This window comes from Engystomops pustulosus, chromosome 7 (assembly GCF_040894005.1).
Source record: "Engystomops pustulosus chromosome 7, aEngPut4.maternal, whole genome shotgun sequence".
Classification (NCBI taxonomy): domain Eukaryota; kingdom Metazoa; phylum Chordata; class Amphibia; order Anura; family Leptodactylidae; genus Engystomops; species Engystomops pustulosus.
The window spans coordinates 18,278,554-18,303,274 of record NC_092417.1 but is presented as its reverse complement, the minus strand read 5'-3'; the positions used below and the strand labels follow the sequence as shown (position 1 = coordinate 18,303,274).

Genomic DNA, 24,721 nt, shown 5'->3' with positions numbered 1-24,721 from the left:
AATTAAATTCAATGCTTGGGAAAATCAAGAAAAGAGTAGTAATTTTCACTTAATGGTGGAAGCACCAAGACTTCTAGAGATGAGGTTACAAAGAAAATAGGAATAATGGGCTCTAGTGGGGTGCTTACCCTCAAAAGAGTATCAACATCAGATGTAAAAAATCTGATTCAACTCCAGCAAGCAAATAAAAGTAATGGATCAATTATTAAAAAGGAATAACAATCGGTAAAATAGAATAAAATGTCCAATGATGCGTTTCGGGTGCCGTGTACCCTTCCTCATACATAGCACATGTATTGTGTATGTTGAGTATTAGCACCTAATTAGAGCCGTTTATTCCTATTATTTTATTACTAACATACTGGTCCCTTCTGGAGCATAGGAACTCTTACTCAATGCCCCTTTCTCTATTTTTTTGCTTTTTCGTCTATATACATTTTGAGATGAGGGTCCCATGGTGTACAAAGAAATCTGATCTTATAGATCTTATACAATTCCTCACACAGTTTGTACAGTCCTCACCATTACTCTAGAGGTCCCCCTATTACATGAATGATGTGGTCATAAAATAAATAAAACAAATACTTACGGTACTTAACTGCCCTTTCCTCTTCTCCTAGCCCTGTGCAAGAGTGCAAGCACAGGGTCGGCTAGTAGGAAGGGACAGAGGTTGAGAGAATATCAGGAATTGCCCTTCTTACCTTTCTTGACTTACTAACAAGCCACATTACTAATGGCTATTACTGTATGGAGCCAATGATTGCTAAAGTAAACCAGATCCAGAATCTGGTCCAATTGATTCAGGACTGGGCTAAATGTGCTTTACAATTAGTGCCCCTACTTCAGGTCAGACAGTTAGAGAACCTTAAGTGACGATACCTGACTTTTTATTGGAGATAGAAAGCTTTTCATTCAGGGTAAGTTGTACATTTTGCTAAGGTTTAAAACCCCGGTCCCCTCGTCATGATGTCCAAAGGGAAGGAAATCTTATCTTTGGGTTTATTGTATGAGAAACTTTTTGACCTGGATCAATTGGCCAAATGATAAGAAAATTGGGCACAGTTAGAGTTCAAGATTATCACTATTTCTTAAGGAGCAGGAGGAGTAGAAAAAAAGAACGTACAATATTTATATAGTTTTGGTTTTATGTATTCCATATGAAATTCATTAAAAAAATTGTTTACATAAAAGTGTCAAATTGAAATCACATTTAAATTGAAGTATATGTATAATGAAGTTCACTTATGGGAAAAGTTTTAAAAAGTTTGATTAAATTAGAGAAAGATGCTTCCGGAGTATGAAGTTTTTGAAGAAATCTAGGGACTTCCTCAACAATCCAACATATAGATATAAGGAGGTCTTTAGCATTACAGTTCTCTGCTCTGAAGAAAGAAATATTTATCCTTGTTGCCATTTTTAGTTAAAAAGTAGTAAATAATTTCAAATTTAAGAATAAATCATTCCAGTAAATTACAATTATATTATATGACTAAAATTTGGCAAAAATTACAAAATTGTATAAAATAATACTACTTTGGAGATAAAAGTTTAAATCTCAAATTTGACTTAAAAACCATCAAAATAATTCATTAAAGAGCAAAACCTTAGACCCAATGACCATAAATATATATTGCACTGTTGTTCAAGGAATTATATGTTTTGATACATCAGCTAAGGATCTCTGAGTATAATTTTTTTTTAATAAAATGTATTTGCTGTCAATTTTGTATTTTCTTAAATCAATCAATTTAGTGTGTAGACAAAGGGCACAAAAAACCTATAAAACATTCAGCCAATTTTATTTTTGCATTTTTGTTTTTCAATTCCTCCTGTTTATACCATTTTCCCTAATTTTTCCCCATCTGCAGAGCCCAATGAGCTCTCACTTTCTATAGTAAAATTCTTCTTCCCAGTCGTGCCATCTAATATTGTTTGCAAGCTTTCATTGCTTAATAATGTTTCCTTCAATTTAACTTTATTGCATTCCCTTGTATATAGCCAGATCTAACAGGAGTCATGGGTTGTGGCCTCCTTTGGCTGAATCTAGTAGATCACCCCTTTTCACCATTCTGCAAGTAACAAATGAAATTATAGCATGCCTGCATGGAGGATGGGGGGGGGAGTCCATCAAGGCTGCTGTGATTTCATGTGATCAGTTACATGCATGGGGTACAATTTGCAAATTTTAGGAGGCAAAAGGACCTTACATGATGTCACCCTGGTCACATGACATTATTTGCTGAATGGTGAAAAGGCATGGGGAGGAGCAGTTGGATTTAGCTAAGGAGGCTACGCCCCTGCGACTCTTGCTAGATCTGGCTTTATGCAAGGTAAGATAATAAAGTTGATTAATAGGGATGTAAAGGAAACAATTTTTAGCTAATAGAAGGGTGTCAGTTCATTACTAGGACTCTATGCGAACCTGCCACTAGCTGTATTTGTGAAAAATATGGTGACAGGTTACCTTTAATGTTTTGTTTAGTTTTCTTCAGATCCCTAAAATGTTTTTCATGTTTTTTGTGGGTCATGTTGCAGTTTTAATTATCTTTATCTTTTTTATCTTCATGTTCAATTTTTCTGCCATGTTAAGGATCACTTTGTGATATTTTTGCCTAAAACTTGATATTTATTAATGGGCAGCTTCTCTTTTTTTGGCATTTCTGCACCACATCGCACAATTTTTTAATTTGATGTGTTTCGTGTACAGGTTTTGTGTGGTCTGCTGCTGGGAGTGAAGATTTGCAAAATTTTGAAAAGCTGCACCAAAAGTCGAAAAAGCATATCATAGAAAAACGAGACAGACCCAAAATAAGTAAATTAGACTCTTGAGTGACTTATTGAGAGTGGTCATTTTGAAAACATGCATTGCTCCTAAACTCATGAGACAAAATTTACCAACAGCCGGTCAATGTATGGATAAATTAGAGAGGGGAAAAGCAGAACAGACAAAAGTAAACACTTTATAAAAATGTCTTAAATAAGTCACCTGATGAGGAATCGGTCCCATAACCTTGTAATCACGTTTTATTCAATTTTTTTTATGGCTGACATAACTGCAAAAATATTTTTTGTATTACAGTTAACCTTATGGAATAATTCTTTTCATAATTTTACAAAATGCACTGCTCAAAATAAAGGGAATGCTAGTGGAATGCCTTGACAACAATAAAACATAAACATGATCAATGAAATTCAAAGTAAGGTCCCATGGAGGACTGGATTTGGAATACTACTCAAATTCAAAGTCGAAAATCTCATTTCAGGCATGGGAATGAGGCTCGGTAGAGTGTGTGGCCCCCACGTGCCTGTATGACCTCTCCACAACACTTGGCAATGCTCCCAATGAGGCAGTTGATGTTCTGATAGGAGATCTCTTCCCAGACCTGGATAAAAGCATCGGTCACCTCATGGACAGTCTGTGGATCAATGTTCAATCACGTTTCCTGCTCTACTGATCAGTCTCCTGGTATCTGCTTCATGCTCTGGACACTGTGTTGACAGACACAGCTAATCTTCTTGTCACAGCTCACATTGATGGGTCATCCTGCATGAGCTGCACTACCTGAGCAACTTTTATGATTTGTAGAAAGCATGAAAGCAATGATAAAATGAAAAAGTGACCAAAACAACAGCCAAAAAGTATTAGGACAGATAAATGGTCTGTAGTCACCACCTACAGAACCACTCCACTATAGGCCTTTATAGGGGTTGTCTTAATAATTGTGTATCATTTCTCACCACGCTTATTTGACTATGAACTGTATATGTTAATCTGGTTAATTGTTCATAAATTACCTGTTATTTTCACTAATATTTTTTGCCACATATATTCATATTTTTCAAGCACCGTACTAGAGCCTAAATTGATATCGAAATCTCTGCTTCATTAGGTAAATGTTCTTGCAATTAATACAAAATTGTACTGCACGGTACAAAAAACAAGTCCTCAATAAGCTCCAGAGACAAGAGAAATGAAAATGTCTTTCCTGAGGACCACACACACATGGATATTGTGGTCGGATAACATCACCAGTTGTTTGGATCTGCTAAAGGAGTAAGGAAAGGGGCAGGAAGGATCTGCAGATGCACACGTAACTGTGAGATGATCAAGCCTGGAGTGGCTACCATGACACCCATCATATATATCATCAGAGTTTCTTCATGCTTTGGAGGAAATAATATATCAGGAATAATAGGAAAGTCTTTTTTTTTCGGGGGGGGGGGGGGGTTGGATATGTTCACCCTGGATCTCCACTCCCTGTTACCCTGTTAAGCTTTTATTTATGGGGCTAAAAATAAAAAGTTTTATAATTAAATATATGATATACATAATTATAATCTAATTTATAAAGCTGAATGTATGTGTGTGGTGGGTATGTGTATGTGTGTATGTATGTCCACTAAAGGAATCTGCACCGTCACATTTACAATGACCAAATTTGGCACAGCTTGTCTCTGCAACTGCTGTGACAGTTAGAAGCTGAGCCTTGATTGGTTGTTGTTTTGCCACGTGTCATTAATATGAGCTCTGAGTTTTGATTGGTTACTACAGGCAAAGAGACGCTTATGTATGTGGTAAGATGGATAGAGGTAGAGGGACATTTATCAGAAAAAACTGCTCCAGTTGCTCATGGAAACCATTCAGAGATCAGTTGTAATTTTATAAACAGCTCTGCAAAAATGAAACTTGAGCTCTGATTGGTTGCCATGGGCAAGTGACAGAGACAGTCATTGAAAGAGATGATCATTGACAATCACTGAAAGAGACAGTCTCAGACAGTCACTGAAAGGTAAAGTCAGAGAAAGTCACTTAAAGAGACGGTCAGTGACAGTCACTGAAAGAGACGGCGAAAGACAGTCACTGAAAGAGATGGTCAGTAACAGTCACTGAAAGAGATAGTCAGGGTCAGTCACTGAAATAGAGGGTCAGTGGCAGTCGCTTAAAGAGATGGTCAGAGACAGAGATTTAAAGAGGCATTCACTCAGAGATGGTTAAAGACAGAGAAAGTCAGAGATAGAAATGGTCAATGACAGTCACTGAAAGAGACAGTGAAAGACATAGAAGGTCAGAAACAGGGACACAGAGAGAGTCAAAGAGAGACAGTCAGAGAGAGATGGATACATATAAAATATTTTTTGTTAACCCATTCTATTTTGTTATAGCTAAGAGCAGTTCTTTCCTATCTTAGCTAAGAGCAGTGTCGGGATTTACAGCTAGTGTTATATGTGAAACAATATCTGCAATATTAGAGATTTAATTGATAGTAGCAAACAAAATATTTGAGATAAAGTCGATAAAACCTAAGTGCAACTTGTGAAAACTTTATCAAAACTTAACAAAGTGAAACATTCAGACAAGTTTGATATCTCTGGGGGAAATAATTACTTTAGAACTTTTCTTCAGTCTTATACAGCTGGGACTAAAAGTTGATGTTGGCCCAATATATACGAGGAGGCATTGCCAGTATAACACCGCGCTGATCAAATATGGGCAGACACCATTTTGGAATGTCTTCAAGTGCGGTCATTAATCAAGCAGTTTGTTTTTTAAGGTAAGTGATTTTTTTTTATTTTATTTTCTACATAAATATAATACTAATAATGTATTAGAATTTTTCATTAAATTGACTTGAATAGAGATGTTGATGTATAATGTTTGAGCTGTGGTTCTGGTATCTATCATGTCATGTGCTATGTGTATGAAGTTTATGATACCTGACCGGTGCTGATGATCGAGATGTCTGCAGTGTGCACCCCATGTATATAATGTATGTGATGTGTATATTGTTATTGTTGTGAATCTGATGTTTATGATGTTTCTGCTTTCTAAGTCATGTGCGTGATGTGTATTTGATGTATTTGATGTTCATGATTTTTGTCTAATGTGTGTAATGTTTGTGCTGCACATCTGATGTTTTTGATGTATGTAATATATATGTCTGTGCCAACGCAGAAGTGTATGATGGCTGTGCCATGGTATACGCCATAAAGTGTATACTGTCCGTGCTTTGTATATGATGTATATGACGCCTGTGCTGTGTAATATTCTAGACCCCCCCCCCCCCATACCTGATGTGTTGCTGGAAATCTTGAACATTAAAGTTATCCATCCTTTCTATAGGATATTTTATTACTATGAGATGTGACACAAGGGCACCACAGCCGATCCGCTGAGAGATACGCTGCCACCAGCCTCGCCACACACAGAGCAGAGACAGGAGCAGACACACTGCCTATTGTGTTGTCACCCAACCCTCCATCTCATGGTGATGACCGATCCTACTAGAAGGCGGCCAATATTCTGTAGCAGGAGAACCCCTCCAAACAAAACTCAACCACATGTAAGATATAAGTATGTTAATTGTTATTTATTTTTATTTATATGCACATCTATACATACATTCGTTCATTCACTCATATACATACATTCATTCACTCATATACATACATGTATGCAATCACAAACAAATACATTCATACACTCATATATTAACATGTATGCGCTCATATTTTATACACTCATAACAAATGTATACATTCATATACACATACATTTATACCTTCCGCCATATACACTTAATTACTTACACTACTACTTACACATATACGTATATACTGCTCTGCACCTGCATGTTTTACAGTTCTGCATCTGCACATTACCTATTGAGCACTGCCCAGTATACATTACACATATAGCTCTGCACATACATGTTATACACTGGGCTTAATACTGTACACATGTCCATTACATGGACGACTCAGCACTGACACTTTAGACACACATAGTAAAGCTACAGATTAACCCATCTAGGGGGCCAGAAGGTCAGAAAAGAGTAGGGTGAGAGAAGAGAAGGTGAGAGAAGAAGGCCATTTATTAGGGCTGCTGGGCACACTGAGGAGGAAGACAGCAGGATTAAAGCTTCCATGCCAAGACCTGCATTACCTGCCCCTCCTCTGACTTAACTTCTCTGAGCAGACGACTCAGACTGCAGGATGTGAAGCAGTAAATACAGTACTACATTCACACTACAGTATGGGAGACGTATATACGGCCCCCATAGACGGCAATGGGCTCACGGCGACATACGGGAGCGGTACGGTGCTGCACACGTGCGGCACCATACCGCTCCGTACCCGGGAAAAAGATAGGACCTGTCCTATCTTTACCCGTAATACGGTGCCGTGTGCCATGTATCCCTATGGAGAGGGGCGGGGTGAGCTGCGCTCACCTCCTCCTCCTCTCCCCGTGCACTGCCGTTGACCGCTACGCTACCGCTACGGTATGGTACGGGTGGGCAACCACAGTGTGAATGTAGCCTAACACTGAGCCTCCTCCATCCTTCAGTTTCTAGTCAGGGCTTTTAGATACTCTGGGCTCCATAGCAGCTGATGTGGCTTCTACCCCGCTAGTTACACCCCTGCTTGTATATTGCACTGTAAGTTTTTTGCAGATTAAGTATGACGTCTGTTCTGTGTACAAAAACAACACACAATTATCATAAACCTTAGGGTAGAAGCAAAATGTCCGCACACTTTTCACCTACCCTTTCATGTCAACAGATATTACACTAAAGCCGGTATGAGTATTGTCCATTAGGGATGGGTTGAAAGGCAAACCAGAAATTTAGCAATGGAAGGCTTTAATTTACATCTTGACCGCTCTTCACCAACTACAGAAGATCTAATGGAAAACTCAAATCAAACATCTTCTGGAAGATTTTTCCTCCTTGGTCTGTCTAATGTCTTCTATCTTCAGGGCATCTGCTTTTGTGTGTTTCTGATCATGTATCTGATGACATTGTCTGGAAATGTTCTACTGATCATTGTGGTAAGAATCAACTCAAAGCTACAGACCCCCATGTACTTCTTCTTGAGTAATCTTTCTATGATTGACATCTGTTTCTCTTCCACCATCGTCCCTAAAATTCTCATCAATACTTTATCCCAGGACACAAGTATTTCTCTGGTGGGATGTGCACTACAAATGTATTTCCATATGGCTTTAGGAGCCGCGGAATGCATCCTTCTCGCCGTCATGGCCTATGATCGATTTGCTGCCATTTGTAGACCATTGCACTACCAAACCATCATTAACATGAAGATGTGTATTTTATTAGCCTCTATATCATGGGGTATGGGCTTCATCACTGCCAGCGTTCATGTTCCCCTAACCTTCCAATTACCATTTTGCAAATCCCATCATGTCAACCACTTCTTCTGTGAGATGCCTCCATTTTTCCGACTCTCCTGCAAAGATACACGTCCAAATGAAATAGCCATGAGCGTTACTGCCCAGTTCATTGCTTTGTGTTCTTTCTTCTTGACATTCATTTCATATATCCACATCATCTCCAATGTCTTCAAGATCCGCTCTTCACAAGGAAGAGATAAAGCTTTCTCCACATGTGCCTCCCACCTCACAGTAGTGTCTATGTTCTATGGGACTATCATCTTCATGTACCTGAAACCTCGATCTGCAGACTTACCTGAGATAGACAAGACGGTGTCCATCATATATACAGCTGTCACACCAATGCTGAATCCTATCATCTACAGCATGAGGAACAAGGACGTTAAAGACACAATCAAAATGAAACTTTCTAGTTTGTGAACTTAAATACAACTCTTGGGAAAATCAAGGAAAGAGTCGTTTTTAAATTATCCATTAGAAATACCATGGTTTTGCCTTAATTGTAATGTTTTTAGACACTATCCATGTTAGTGGTAAGTGGTTGAACCAACTTCTTAAGGCACAGGAATAATGAGAAGGTTCCTCAGAAAGACTATACCTTGGGTGCATCACTCCCACCATGTCCCAAAGGGCAGTGTCTAAACATGTCCCAGGTCAGATCCCAAATTAATATGTTTAAAATTCCCATATCCTTGTTCAGGTGCACCACAAAAAAGTAAACTCCGTTGGGCCAATGCGGGAAAGCGACAGTTTCATGATTTCTGGAATTTTAAAAGTAAAGAGCACTTTTAGTGAAATTTCTAAATAAATGTGACCCAATGAGCTCTAATGGGGCGCTTAAACTAAAAATAGGAGTATCAACATCAGATGTAAAAACTGATTCAACTCCAGCAAGCAAATAGAATAAAATGTCCAATGATGCGTTTCGGTTAGCCTGTATTGTGCATATTGAGTATTAGCACCTTATTAGAGCCCAGTATTCCTATTTTTTTCATGACCAAAATACTGACCTTATCTGGAGCATGGGAACTATTACCCGAGGCCCCATGCTCTGTTTTTTTGCTTTTTCTACATACATTTTGAGACAAGGGTATTTTACATATATACGAAAAAAATTTAAACATCATATAATCAGGGTTAATTCTAGCCCCCTCTTCCAATCGCAACCTATCCAATCGCAACTTTAAAAAGCACCCACACCCTGATCCGAAAACGCTGAAAAAATGTGAATGAAACTCCATATTCAGAGAGATGTCTCACAAACTAGTAGGTCAGTCAGTAGTAACCTTACAGGATATGATTTGCTCCATCAGGAATAGAACTTCATTATGACTTCTCCTGGCCATGGTCGAATTTTCTACCTGTTGTCTTCAGCTCCACTAAGCACATCTCCACACTGCACCCCTAAAAATACCACAGTCACTATGTCACGGGAGACCCGGGAACCATGTCCAGGATTGTGGGTACAACCATGCTCCGTGATGTGGTGCCCCTGCCCACCCGGCCCGGACTTAGCTCTCCTGCTCGGCTCTCATCCCAACTAGGCCGCGATCCTGCTCTGACTGGGCTGTGCAAGCATTCCCACTCACTAGGGCGCGCACGTGCCGGCTCTTTAGGATTTAAAGGGCCAGCATCCCTCTAATTTGCACTGGCTAATCCGGCTTGCCTTTATAATCCGACATCTCCTTTTACTCTCTGCCGGATCTTCAAGTCATTCCACTGAATAGAAAGCCTCCTGTGTTCCTCCTGTGCGTTCACAGACACCTCTGTGTTTCCTGTGCGTTTCCAGACGTTTCCAGACGTTTCCGTGTTTCTTGTGTTCCTGTGGTATTCCTGTGCTCCTGTGACGTTCCTGTGTTCCTGTGGTGTTCCTGTGTCCCTGTGGCATTCCTGTGTCCCTGTGGCATTTCTATGTTCCTGCGGCGTTCCTGTATTCCCGTGGCGTTCCTCTGTTCCTGTGGCGGTCCTGTGTTCCTGTGACGGTCCTGTGTTCCTGTGGCGGTTCTGTGTTCCTGTGGCTGTCCTGTGTTTCTGTGGAGGTCCGGTGTTCCTGTGGCAGTCCTGTTCTCCTGTGGCAGTCCTGTGGCGGTCCTGAGGATTTGCGGGTAGGTCTGTACTTATGGTGAATGATTCGAGCAAATACCCGCGTCCCATATTACAAGCAACAATTCTCCCACCCCTCAAACCTCAGTCATCGACCGCCTGAAGTGGGATTTTCATCCAGCCTCCTGGCATATGAAGACTCTGCTTATAATGAATACAGACTACCCCACACAGTACAATGTCCTGATACCAAAACAAAATATCTAATGTATAGATAGTATCCAAGATTAAACCCAGAAACCATCATAAATAATACCTGTGTTGATAGATGAGTCTGGCAGCTCTGTTAAGAAATTCCCAGCCACCAGGGGTAATACTTATTTGCTATCTAAAATAAAAGTCTTTGAAGTTTTTTTCTCTTTTTTATTTCATTCTAAACAGCTTGGTCAAAAAAATCTCATCAGTAGAGGTTTATTCTATGACAAGTTAGCAATAACGTTAGCTCCATGATTGGGAACTAGAGATGAGCGAACATACTCGTCCGAGCTTGATGCTCGATCGAGCATTAGCGTACTCGTAACTGCTCGTTGCTCGGACGAGTATTTCGCCCGCTCGAGAAAATGGCTTTGCGTTTTGCTTTTTGGCGGCCAGAAACAGAGCCAATCACAAGCCAGGAGACTCTGCACTCCACCCAGCATGACGTGGTACCCTTACACGTAGATAGCAGTGGTTGGCTGGCCAGATCAGGTGACCCTGGGATAGACTAGCCGCTGCCCGCGCTGCTCGGATCATTCTCTGTCTGGATGCCGCTAGGGAGAGAGCTGCTGCTGCTCAGGGAAAGCGTTAGGGTGTTCTATTAGCTTACTGTTAGGCAGGAGTGATTCTAAAAGAACCCAACAGCCCTTCTTAGGGCTACAATAACGTTATAATTTTTTTTTTTTTTTATTTGCAGCTAGTACCATATTGTGAGGAATTAGCAGGGGGACTTGCTACCGTTGTGTTTAGCTCTTAGTGACACACATATCCACCTCAAACACCAAAGTGGGAAAATTTATTAGGGGTTTGAGTAGAATTAGGCACAGTCTGCCAGTTTCTTTTTATTTTACGTTTATTTTTTTCATAACTCAGCGTCATCTCATCTGGCATAGTAGTGTGCTGTAATACTTGGCTAGAAAATAGCCATAGGAGAATACAAACGTCTTAATTACGCCTACAGTAGCGTTATATATATTTGATTTCTGGTTGATCTGCTGGTGGCTGTACTTGCTGCAGTGCATCTACTATCAAATTGGGAGCAATTTGGAGTCAGACTTGCGACCACTGTGTTTTAGTGACGCACATATCCATCGCAAAGACCGAAGTGGGAAAATTTATTAGGGCCCGGGGTTGTATTTCAATTAGGCACAGTCTGCCAGTTTCTTTTTATTTTACGTTTATTTTTTTCATAACTCAGCGTCATCTCATCTGGCATAGTAGTGTGCTGTAATACTTGGCTAGAAAATAGCCATAGGAGAATACAAACGTCTTAATTACGCCTACAGTAGCGTTATATATATTTGATTTCTGGTTGATCTGCTGGTGGCTGTACTTGCTGCAGTGCATCTACTATCAAATTGGGAGCAATTTGGAGTCAGACTTGCGACCACTGTGTTTTAGTGATGCACATATCCATCGCAAAGACCGAAGTGGGAAAATTTATTAGGGCCCGGGGTTGTATTTCAATTAGGCACAGTCTGCCAGTTTCTTTTTATTTTACGTTTATTTTTTTCATAACTCAGCGTCATCTCATCTGGCATAGTAGTGTGCTGTAATACTTGGCTAGAAAATAGCCATAGGAAAATACAAACGTCTTAATTACGCCTACAGTAGCGTTATATATATTTGATTTCTGGTTGATCTGCTGGTGGCTGTACTTGCTGCAGTGCATCTACTATCAAATTGGGAGCAATTTGGAGTCAGACTTGCGACCACTGTGTTTTAGTGACGCACATATCCATCGCAAAGACCGAAGTGGGAAAATTTATTAGGGCCCGGGGTTGTATTTCAATTAGGCACAGTCTGCCAGTTTCTTTTTATTTTACGTTTATTTTTTTCATAACTCAGCGTCATCTCATCTGGCATAGTAGTGTGCTGTAATACTTGGCTAGAAAATAGCCATAGGAGAATACAAACGGCTTAATTACGCCTACAGTAGCGTTATATATATTTGATTTCTGGTTGATCTGCTGGTGGCTGTACTTGCTGCAGTGCATCTACTATCAAATTGGGAGCAATTTGGAGTCAGACTTGCGACCACTGTGTTTTAGTGACGCACATATCCATCGCAAAGACCGAAGTGGGAAAATTTATTAGGGCCCGGGGTTGTATTTCAACTAGGCACAGTCTGCCATTTCCTTTTTTATTTTACGTTTATTTTTTTCATAACTCAGCGTCATCTCATCTGGCATAGTAGTGTGCTGTAATACTTGGCTAGAAAATAGCCATAGCAATAGGATAGCATCGTTTGGTTTTAAAAACTAAAAAACACAAAAAAAAAAAAAAAAAAAAAAAAAGTTAAAAAAAAAATACAAGTTATAACTCTCATTTTCAAAATGTTTAACCCGAGGGCTAGGGGTAGAGGACGAGGGCGGGGACGTGGGCGTCCAACTACTGCAGGGGTCAGAGGCCGTGGTCCTGGGCGGGGTGAGACACCACCTGCTTATGAGGGAGCAGGGGAACGCCGCAGAGCTACACTCCCTAGGTTCATGTCTGAAGTTACTGGGAATCGTGGTAGAGCACTGTTGAGGCCAGAACAGTGCGAACAGGTGATGTCGTGGATTGCCGACAATGCTTCGAGCAATTTGTCCACCAGTCAGTCTTCCACGCAGTCCACCCATGTCACCGAAATCGGCACTCCTCCAGCTCCTGCACCTCAGCCTCCTCCCCCCCAGTCTGCCCCCTCCCAGCAAAATTTGCCATTTGAACCGGCATACTCTGAGGAACTGTTTTCTGGACCCTTCCCACAGTCACAAACCACTTGTCCGGTTGCTGTTGAGCAATTTTCCGATGCCCAGGTTTTCCACCAGTCGCAGTCTGTGGGTGATGATGACCTTGTTGACGTAGTGGAAGAAGTGTGTAAAGAGGTGTCCGACGATGAGGAGACACGGTTGTCAGACAGTGGGGAAGTTGTTGTCAGGGCAGGAAGTCCGAGGGGGGAGCAGACTGAGGGATCGGAGGATGATGAGGTGACAGACCCAAGCTGGGTTGAGAGGCCGGGTGAACACAGTGCTTCTGAGACGGAGGAGAGTCCTCGACCAGAACAGGTTGGAAGAGGCAGTGGTGGGGCCAGACGGAGAGGCAGGGCCAGAGCTGGTGCATCAGCGCCAAATGTGTCAACTAGTGAAGCTCCCGTGGCGAGGGCTCCTGCGGCGAGGGCTAGATTTTCAGAAGTCTGGAGGTTCTTTAAGGAAACACCGGATGACCGACGGACTGTGGTGTCCCACATTTGCCAAACCAGGATCAGCAGGGGTTCCACCACTACTAGCTTAACTACCACCAGTATGCGCAGGCATATGAATGCTAAACACCCCACTCAGTGGCAACAAGCGCGTTCACCTCCGGCCGTGCACACCACTGCTCCTTCCCCTGTGTCAGCTGATAGTCAGCCCCCTGCCCAGGACCCTGCCACAAAAACCCCATCGTCACCTCCACGATCCTCCACAGCATCCACCAGCGTTCAGCTCTCCATACCCCAGACGCTGGAGCGGAAACGCAAATATAGTGCAACCCACCCGCACGCCCAAGCCCTTAATGTGCACATCTCCAGATTGCTAAGCCTGGAGATGCTGCCCTATAGGCTAGTAGAGACCGAGGCCTTTCGCAGCCTCATGGCGGCGGCCGCCCCTCGGTATTCGGTCCCCAGCCGCCACTACTTTTCCCGATGTGCCGTCCCAGCCCTGCACCAGCACGTGTCAGACAACATAATCCGTGCCCTGACCAACGCCGTTTCTGACAAGGTCCACCTGACCACGGACACGTGGACGAGTGCTGCCGGGCAGGGCCACTATATATCTCTGACGGCACATTGGGTTAACTTGGTGGAGGCTGGGACCGAGTGTGACCCTGCGGCTGGTCATATACTGCCGACGCCGAGGATTGCGGGGCCTACCTCGGTCCAGGTGTTTGAGGCCTACTATGCCTCCTCCTCCTCCCACCCCTCCTCCACCTCCTCCTCCGAACGACCATCCGTGGGCATGGCGCCATCAGTCGGTAGCTCTAGGCACAGCAGCAGTGCCGTCGCTAAGCGACAGCAGGCGGTGCTCAAACTGCTGAGCCTAGGCGATAAAAGGCACACCGCCCAAGAACTATTACAGGGCATCACGGCGCAGACTGATCTGTGGCTGGCACCGCTGAACCTGAAGCCAGGCATGGTTGTGTGTGACAACGGCCGTAACCTGGTGGCGGCTCTGCAACTCGGCAGACTGACACATGTGCCATGCCTGGCCCATGTGTTAAATCTGATAGTTCAGCGTTTCCTCAAGACATACCCCAATCTGTCTGATTTGCTCACGAAGGTGCGCCGCATCTGTGCGCATTTCAGGAAGTCCAGCACAGATGCTGCCACTCTCAGGGCAGCGCAGCGCCGCCTCCAACTGCCTGCTCACCGACTGTTGTGCGACGTGCCCACGAGGTGGAATTCAACACTGACCATGTTATCCAGAGTTTACCAGCAGCGCCGAGCGATTGTAGACTGCCAGATGTCAACTTCCACCAGAACTGGTAGTCAGGTCAGTCAGCTTCCTCAAGTCTACAATGAGGAGTGGACGTGGATGTCTGATATCTGTCAGGTGCTGAGTAACTTTGAGGAGTCAACACAGATGGTCAGTGGCGATGCCGCCATCATCAGCCTCACCATCCCGCTGCTTGGCCTGTTGAAAAACTCTCTGGTCAGCATGAAGTCGGAAGCTTTGCGCTCCTCACAAGAGACAGGGGAAGAAGATTCCCTTGTTGATAGCCAAAGCACCCTTAGGTCTGTTTCTCAGCGCATATCGGAGGAGGTGGAGGTGGAGGAGGATGAGGAGGAAGAGGAGGAGAATGTTGGCGAGACACAAGAGGGGACCATTGTTGAGTCCTACACTGTTGAGCGTGTATGGGCAGAAGAAGAGGAGTTGGAGGAGTTGGAGGAGGAGGAAATGGACAGTCAGGCCAGTGAGGGGAGTGAATTCTTCTTACGCGTTGGTACTCTGGCGCATATGGCAGATTTCATGCTAGGCTGCCTATCCCGTGACCCTCGCGTTCAAAGAATTTATTCCAGCACCGATTACTGGGTGTTCACTCTCCTGGACCCACGGTACAAGCAAAATCTTTCCACTCTCATCCCTGGAGAGGAAAGGAGTGTGAGAATGCATGAATACCAGCAGGCCCTGGTGCACAAGCTGAAACAGTATTTCCCTTCTGACAGCGCTAGCGGCAGAGTGCGTAGTTCTGCGGGACAAGTAGCGAGGGAGAGTAGGCGAGCAGGCAGCTTGTCCAGCACTGGCAAGGGTACGCTTTACAAGGCTTTTGCCAGCTTTATGTCACCCCAGCAAGACACTGTCACCTGTCCCCAGTCTCGGCAGAGTAGGGCTGATCTTTACAGAAAGATGGTGAGGGAGTACGTAGCTGACCATACCATCGTCCTAAATGATCACACAGCTCCCTACAACTACTGGGTTTCAAAGCTGGACATGTGGCACGAACTGGCGCTCTACGCCTTGGAGGTTCTTGCCTGCCCTGCCGCTAGCGTCTTGTCAGAGCGGGTTTTCAGTGCAGCTGGTGGCATCATCACCGATAAGCGTACACGCCTGTCGACTGACAGCGCTGACAGGCTGACGCTTATCAAGATGAATAAAGCATGGATTTCTCCTAATTTCAAATCTCCAGCAGGTGAAGGAAGCTCAACCTGAATAATTTATCCACTCCTCCTCCTCCTCATTTTCCTCCTTCTCCTCCTCTTTCTACAGTAAAGCAGAGGAAACTGGCTGTTTTTTGACAGGGCCCACTGGCTCTAGGTATAGTACTGTATGCATTTAATTTTTCTGGAGGGCCACCGACACGGTCCTCTGTTTTAAACAATTTTTGGGAGTGCCACATACAGGCACTCAATCTATTCAATTTTTCTGGAGGGCCACCTTTCCGGTCCTCTGTTTTAAACAATTTTTTGGGACTGCCACATACAGGCACTCAATCTATTCCATTTTTCTGGAGGGCCACCTACCTGCTCCTCTGGTTTAAAAACTTTTTTGGACTGCCACATACAGGCACTCAATCTATTCCATTTTTCTGGAGGGCCACCTACCTGCTCCTCTGGTTTAAAAACTTTTTTGGACTGCCACATACAGGCACTCAATCTATTCCATTTTTCTGGAGGGCCACCTACCTGCTCCTCTGGTTTGAAAAATTTTTTGGACTGCCACATACAGGCACTCAATCTATTCCATTTTTCTGGAGGGCCACCTACCAGCTCCTCTGGTTTGAAAAATTTTTTGGACTGCCACATACAGGCACTATCCAAATTGAATTGTCTCCATTGCAGCCTCCACACGTTGTCTCCATTGCTACCTCCAAAAGTCGTCCATATAGCTGCCTCCATACATCGTCCCTTTATCAAACGAGGTTTGTCAGGCCGAAATTTGGGTTGTTTTCATGGATTCCACATCAAAGTTGTTAACTTTGTCGCCACCCTGCTGTGTTATCCACAAAATACACTGGCAAACTTTTACCATTTACGGATATTATTTCAGCGCTTCTTGCGCATCTGTTTACATTCCCCTCACCCGTCATATCCTAAACTTATAAGAACGCTACTACACTTGATCTTATACAAAAGGTTCTTAGAAGTGCTGTTTGGGGAGTAGCCTAGAGACAGGGGCTTGGATTGGCGAAAGCTCGCCTAGCAGCGGAGCGCCAGCTCCATGCGCATCATGCGCTTCTTGCGCATCTGTTTACATTCCCCTCACCCGCCATATCCCAAACATATAAGAACGCTACTACACTTAACTTGGTGCAGGCTGGGACCGAGTCTGACCCTGGGGCTGGTCATATACTGCCGACGCAGAGGATTGCGGGGCCTACCTCGGTCCAGGTCTCAAAGGCCTACTATACCTCCAAATCCTCCCACCCCTCCTCCACCTCCTCCTCCTCCGAATTACCATCCGTGGGCATGGCGCCATCAGTCGGTAGCTCTAGGCACAGCAGCAGTGCCTTTGCTAAGCGACAGCAGGCGGTGCTCAAACTGCTGAGCCTAGGTGATAAAAGGCACACCGCCCAAGAGCTATTGCAGGGCATTCCACATCAAACTTGTTAACTTTGTCGCCACCCTGCTGTGTAAGCCACAAAATATACTGGAAAACTTTTTTCATTTACGGATATTATTTCAGCGCTTCTTGCGCAGATGTTTACATTCCCCTCACCCGCCATATCCCAAACTTATAAGAACGCTACTACACTTGATCTTATCCGAAAGGTTCTTAGAAGTGCTGTTTGGGGAGTAGCCTAGAGACAGGGGCTTGGATTGGCGAAAGCTCGCCTGGCAGCGGAGCGCCAGCTCCATTCCAAGAACCAACTAACATAGTTTTAACTGCAGCACCTTTAATCTACTACTAGTTCACTGCCTCCATACATCGTCCCCTTATCAAACGAGCTGTGTCAGGCAGAATTTTGGATTGTTTTCATGGCTTCCATGTTAACTTTGTCGCCACCCTGCTGTGTAATCCACTAAATATACTGGCAAACTTTTATCATGTACCGATATTATTTGAGCGCTTCTTGCTCACCTCCTTTGGTTCCTCTCTGCCACCCATTGGTTTTAAGCCTGAGTCCATTTAGGGTATGTCGCCATGCCACTCTCTAGCCTTCCGCTGCTGCCGCTGCCTCTGCATGCCGTCCCCTATAGTGTCAGGGTCAATTATTGGATGTTTTAGATGCTATCTAGCTTCATTCTGTCACTCTGTCATGGCCATGCTGTTGCCCATAATTTTGGCATAATGGTGCATTTAAGCAGCCTCAGAGGCATCCATGCATGCTGCCCCTGCTGTTTCCTGTCCATTTCCGTGGTGTTTCCATCCTTTTCTGAGGTTCCCAGGTGTTTGGCCAAGCTTCCCTGTGCAGAGCCTTGGTCCCCTTGAAAAATGCTCGAGTCTCCCATTGACTTCAATGGGGCTCGTTACTCGAAACGAGCACTCGAGCATCGGGAAAAGTTCGTCTCGAATAACGAGTACCCGAGCATTTTAGTGCTCGCTCATCTCTATTGGGAACTAAAATAGGTGAGTAAACCAAAACCAGCTTGGTTTTGCCTCAATTTACTGACCTTGATTTTTGTGTTTGTCTCTGTGTTTGCAAGTCTCTGTTCTGTACAAATATCCAGAGTGGGGATTATCGTCAAGTTTTCCTCTGCAATTAACACAGGGTCAGCTAGTAGGAAGAGACAGAGGTTGAGAGAAGATCAGGGATTGCCCTTCTTCCCTGACTTGACTTAGTAACAATCCACATTACTAATTGCTATTCCTGCATAGAGCCCATGATTGCTGTAGTAAACCAGATCCAGAATCTAGTCCAATTGGTACTGGACTGGGCTAAATGTGCTTCACAAATAGTGCCCCTACTTCAGGTCAGACAGAGACAGAATCTAAAGTGAAGTTTTTATTGAAAATAGAAGGCTTGTAATTTTGGGAAAGTTGTAAGATTGATTTAAGTTTAAAACCCCAGTCCTCTTGTAATGATGTCCAAAGGACATGTTTGCTTTGGGTTAATTGTATAAGGAACTTTATGACATTTCGCCAAATGGTATGAAAATTAGGCAGCAGTTAGAGCTCAAGATTATAACAATTTCTTTGGAGCACAAGGAATAGCAAAAAGCATGTAAAATAATTATTAGCTGTTGTTTTTATAGATTCTATATGAAATTCATAAAAAAAAATAGTTATAAAAAAGTGTAAAATCTAAATGACATATAAATGAAAGTATATATGTAATGGAGATCACTTACAGGAAAAGTTTAAGAAAAGTTTGATAAAATATGAGAAAGATGCTTTGAAGTATGACCTTTTTGAAGAAATCTAAGACCTCTTAATAATCCAAAATATTTGTATAATGTAGGTTTTTAGCATTACGAAATAAGATGGGGATCGGCACAACATGAAGGAAATCCATGGACAGTCTTTGTCTTCCTTATTGTATAAGATAGGCAGTGAAGGGTTTCCGATGCTTGAAACCTGGTAGACTATCCCTTTGATCTTTTTGGACAAAGACCCGGCGCACTACGTTCCAAAGGTGGTTTATTAGATAAATAAATAAAAGTGATTAAGATCAAGACGCGTTTCGGATCCGGAACGGATCCTTCTTCAGTTGGTTTTACATAGTCAGTTTGTGGACAACCATTAAATACATATTTTTTGGCGCGTTCCTGGTACCGGAGCGGGAAGCGTCATGCAGGAAAAATCGTAACCGTAAATAAAGGTGCATAAGTTATAATAAAAGTGACATAAAAATTGACATAATCTAAAAACAATTAATAGAATAAAAACAATTATACATCATGATTAAATAATCAATAGTTAAAGTGGTCAGTATATATCGGTACATTACCGTTCTTCATCCGGTGTGGGATATAGAAACTACTAAGATGGCCGTCGCTGGACAAATGGAACTACAGCTACGGAAGCCTGGAGAGGTCAAATTTCAAAGACACGCACAACTGGGATTTTGAGGACGGTACTTCGTGTGCGTGCAGATGATTGGACCGGGATGTCTCACACCCAATTGCTATGGTTTAGACTACTGCAGCCTTGGGTGAGAAGTGAGAAGTAAGGTAGGTATATGGTTATATACAGAACTACAGGTTGTAAAAACGGGCTATACTAAAATAGTTTCAGTAACCTCGTTTAGACCTAGCGGTTTAAGCGTTTTTAGTTTAAACATCCAATAGATTTCCTTACGCTTGAGGATTTCAAATCTATTGGATGTTTCTTCCTCGACATGATCTATTGGGGTAATATTGTACTTGATGTTATTTTTATGTTTAATATCCATGTGTCTAGATAAACTGTGTTTGTGATTACCGTGCTGGATGTTGAACCTATGTTGATTGAGGCGGAAATGAAGAGGTTGTGTTGTTCTACCAATGTACTTTATCCCACACTGGCACTCAATGAGGTAGATTACATACCGGGATTGGCATGTCATATTGGTTTTAATATGAAACTTATCTTTGGTGTGATTGGAACGGAAAGAATCAGAGCCGTGTGTAATAACTTTACAGCATTGGCAATTCTTGCTGTAACATTTAGTCACTTTTTGGGTGCTGTCTGGGTTGGTGGTGGTGGTGCGTTTTTTCAGTTGTTTCGGTATACTTGGAGCAAGTTTTTGTTTGAGTGTTCTTGCTCTTCTATATGTGAATTTGGGATTCTCTGAAATGTTCTTCTCTAAATATGGATCGTTACGTAGAATATGCCAATGTTTTCTGATAGCAGCTTCTATTTCTTTGTGGTTGTTCGTGTATGTGGTGATAAATCTAATCTCTGAATCCCTGTTGTCCCCATCGTTCTTCTTTTTCCTTTTCCCTTTTTCTGTAGGTTGTATGCATTCTGCTTGGGAATATTTGCTGGCCCGACTTTTGGCGTCCTTTATTAGTTTTTTCGGGTAGCCTTTTTCAGCGAACCTGGTCTCAATGATTTTAGCTTGTTCTTTAAAAGTGATGTTGTCAGTGCAGTTTTTTCTTATCCTTAGAAATTGGCTATAGGGTATGTTGTGTAACCATTTTTTATGATGGTTACTCTTGAAATTGAGATAACTATTAGTGTCCACTGTTTTAAAATATGTTTCGGTTATAATTACGCTTCCATTGTGTTTGAAAATTAGGTCTAAAAATTCAATTTTTTCTTTTTGGGCATTGAGGGTTAGTTTTATGCCCCAGTTATTTTTATTTATTTCCTCAAAGTATTCTTCGAGTGTTGTTTTTTCACCTTTCCAGATCATAAACAGGTCATCTATAAACCTAAAATATGTGATAAGGTGACCTTTATGTAGTTCCTTCGGGGTGATGTATAGATCCTCAAATACTCCCATAAAAATATTGGCATATGAGGGAGCCACTCTGGTCCCCATGGCCGTACCCCAAATCTGATGGTAGATGGTGTTACCATATTCAAAATAATTGTTCTGGAGTATAAACTGTAGACATTGTATTAGGAATATCCTTTGTTCCTCTTTAATTAGTGCATCCTTTTCTAAGGTTAGTTCTACACATGTTAATCCGATGTGGTGGTCAATATTGCTATACAAAGCTGTGACGTCCATTGTAACAAACCAATAATCATTTTGCCATGTTACTTGTTGAAGTTTCTGAATGAGGTCCCCTGAATCTTTAACCCCTTAGCGCTCTGCGCCGTAGCTGTACTGCTGAGTCCCGCGAATAGCGCTCAGCGCAGTACAGCTACTGCGCAGAGACGATGCCGGTTCAGCGCTGTATAGCAGCCGAACCGGCATCGTTAGCCGCGGGATTTCAACGGTAATCTACCGTTGACATCCCCGGCTAACACCCGCGGTCGGAGTGGGCTCCGATCGCGGGTGTTTAACCCGTTAAATGCCACGGTCAACGCGACCGCGGCATTTAACATGCCTTCTGGGGGTCTTTACATCACAATCGGCCCCCCCGCACCGTTTTCGGGGGGTCCGATTGCTGTTTTGCCACCTCTGGGGTCCGATCGGGACCCCAGAGAAGCCTGGAGGGTTTACCTTTAAGATGGCGTCATCTTAAAGGCAAAGTGTCAGCCTATGCATCTGCATAGGCTGGCACTGATAATACCCTGCAATACATTAGTATTGCAGAGTATTATCAAGAACAAGCAATCAGATGATTGCTTGTTCATATCCCATGGTGGATCATGTAAAAAATGTAAAAAAAAATGTTTTTCAATAAAAAATTACTTTATAAATCACTAAAAATGCCCATAAGCCCCAAAACATATAAAGAGACGTATAACACTCAAAAAAGTCTAAATCATAACACAAACCCCACATATATAGTATCATCGCGTCCGTAACAATCCATAGAATAAAACTAAATAACTATTGAACCCATATGATGAACGCCGTAAAAAAAAAACGTTAAAAACCCGCCAAAAATTATGATTTTTACCTATTATATCCCACTAAAAATGCAATAAAAAGTGATCAACAAAACATATGTACTCCAGAATGATATTGTTGCAAAGAACAACATGTCCCGCAAAAAACAAGCCATCAACCAGCTCTGTAGCCAAAAACGTAACAATGTTATGCCACTTGGAAGACGGCGATGCAAAAATGATAGATTTTTCCCCACATTAGGGTTTTATTTGGCAAATTTAGTAAAACATAAGAAAAAATATTCATGTCTGGTATCCCCGTAATCGTATCGACCCATAGAATAAAGATAACATGATTATTAGGCTATACGGTGAACACAAAAAAAAAAAAGTAAAAAATCCAGTACAGAATTGATGCTTTTCTACTCATGACCTCAAAAAAAGTTCCAAAATTTTCAACAATAGGGGATACCAACCCCAAAATGGTAACATTGGAAAAAGCATCTCGTCCCGCAAAAAAAATGCCATCACATGGCCCAAATAACGGAAAAGCGAAAATGTTATAGCCTTCAAAAGGGGGCAACCAGAAAACTAAAATCCTGGCAGCTGCAGGGTGCTCCTTCCCTTCTGCGCCTTGCTGTGCCCCCATAACACAAGTAATGTCCACATGTGGGGGGTCGCTGCACTCAGGAGAAATTGTAGAACAAATTTTATGGTGAGTTTTCTCTTTTTATCTTTTGGAAATGTGTAAATTTTAGGGCTAGATGAACGTATAACCGTCAAAATTTGACCATTCTAAATTTCACCGCCATTTTGATTCAATTACTATGAAGATCTCAAGGGGTTAACAATCTTTGTAAATGCTGTTTCTGATAGTTTGAGGGGTGCAGATTTGAAAATGGGTTGGTTATATAGGCGGTTTTGTTGCTAAATATGTAAAATTTGATTTCAAACAGTATTTATCCCCAAAATAGTCAATTCCGAAAATACGGAAAATCGCTATTCGATTTGTAGGCCGCGTGACGTCAAAATAAATTATCCAAACATTTCAAAAATTATGAAAATGTAAAGTAGACAAATGGGAAATGTTATTCTGCAAGTTATTTAGGTGTTAAATCTATCTGCCTGAAAACGCGGTGGTTTTGAATTTCGAAAATGGCAAATTTTTCTAAAAATTCATCATTTTTTTCTTTTTTTTGTAAATAAACGCAAAACGTATCAGTCAAAATTTACCACTAAAATGAAGTACAACATGTGGGGAAAAAATAATATCAGAATCGCTTTGATAAGTAACAGTGTTCAAAAGTTATAACCATATAAAGAGACGCAGGTCAAATTTCAAAAAAAAGTTGCGAGCCTTAACCTGCAAACAGGCTGCGTCCTTAAGGGGTTAATGTGGGTAAATTAATCACATAGGGTTGAAGGAATAAATCTATAAATCTATATAATGTGATAGGTTGCTGGTGAGACTCTGAACATTAGACACTATCGGGCGACCGGGTGGTATTATAGGATTCTTGTGTATCTTAGGGAGGTGATAAAAGTATGGCTTATTAGGTTGGATGATTGAAATGAATTTCTTCTCTTTTTTGTTTAGATATCCTTTTAAGTAAGCTGTTTTAATTAGATTATTAAAATCCTTGTTGATGGTAGAGAAGGGGTCTCTAGTAATTTTTTCGTAGTAACTAGGATCAGATAAGATATTTAGAGCTTCTTTATGGTAGTCCTCCCAATTTTGGATGACCAACCCTCCACCCTTATCTGCGGCTCTTATAATAATGTTCGTATTGTTTTCTAAATTTTTCAGAGCTATTTTTTCAGATTTGGTAAGGTTGGTGTGTGTTCTTCTTTTCTGCGCTTCCATGTGTATCCTGCTGAGTTTACCAGGGCGTTGTTTCTTATGATCATTATTAATATTATTAAGTTCATTGGCTACCAGATCATGAAATGTTTTAATATGGTGGCCTTGGTGTTCTAATGGGTAAAAGGTTGATGGTGGGTGGACATCTTTATGTGTGTAGTCATCACGATTTGTGTCTGTCTCTTCACTATGGGTATTAGTATTGTTTTTTAGTTTAAGATCGAAATGTCTCTTGATGGTTAGTTTCCTAGTGAATTGATGTAGGTCTAGGAATAGGTCAAAATCATTTGACATATTATCTGGACAAAAAGAAAGCCCTTTTTCCAAAAGGCTAGTTTCATGAGTGTTTAGTATATGGGATGAGAGGTTGAAAATTTTTATTTGTTGTTTATTTATTGCGGCGTTGGAATGATGGGTCTCTTTTTCTTTATATTCGGGGATAATGGACCCCCTTCTTTTTCTTTTTTTGCCTCCTCTTTTTCCTCTACGTCTTTTTTTCTTTTCTTTACTTGTTTGTTGGTTATCGGGAAAAACATCGTTATC

The 24,721-nt window shown here is 42.0% G+C and overlaps 1 protein-coding gene across 1 annotated transcript; it reads left to right on the top strand.

The window, feature by feature from the left end:
* Window positions 1-7,684: 7,684 nt before the first annotated feature.
* LOC140070007 (olfactory receptor 5AS1-like) lies at window positions 7,685-8,611 on the top strand. The gene has a single exon (XM_072116339.1). The coding sequence runs from the start codon at window positions 7,685-7,687 to the stop codon at window positions 8,609-8,611; it is 927 nt and encodes a 308-aa protein (XP_071972440.1).
* The last annotated feature ends 16,110 nt before the right edge of the window (window positions 8,612-24,721 follow it).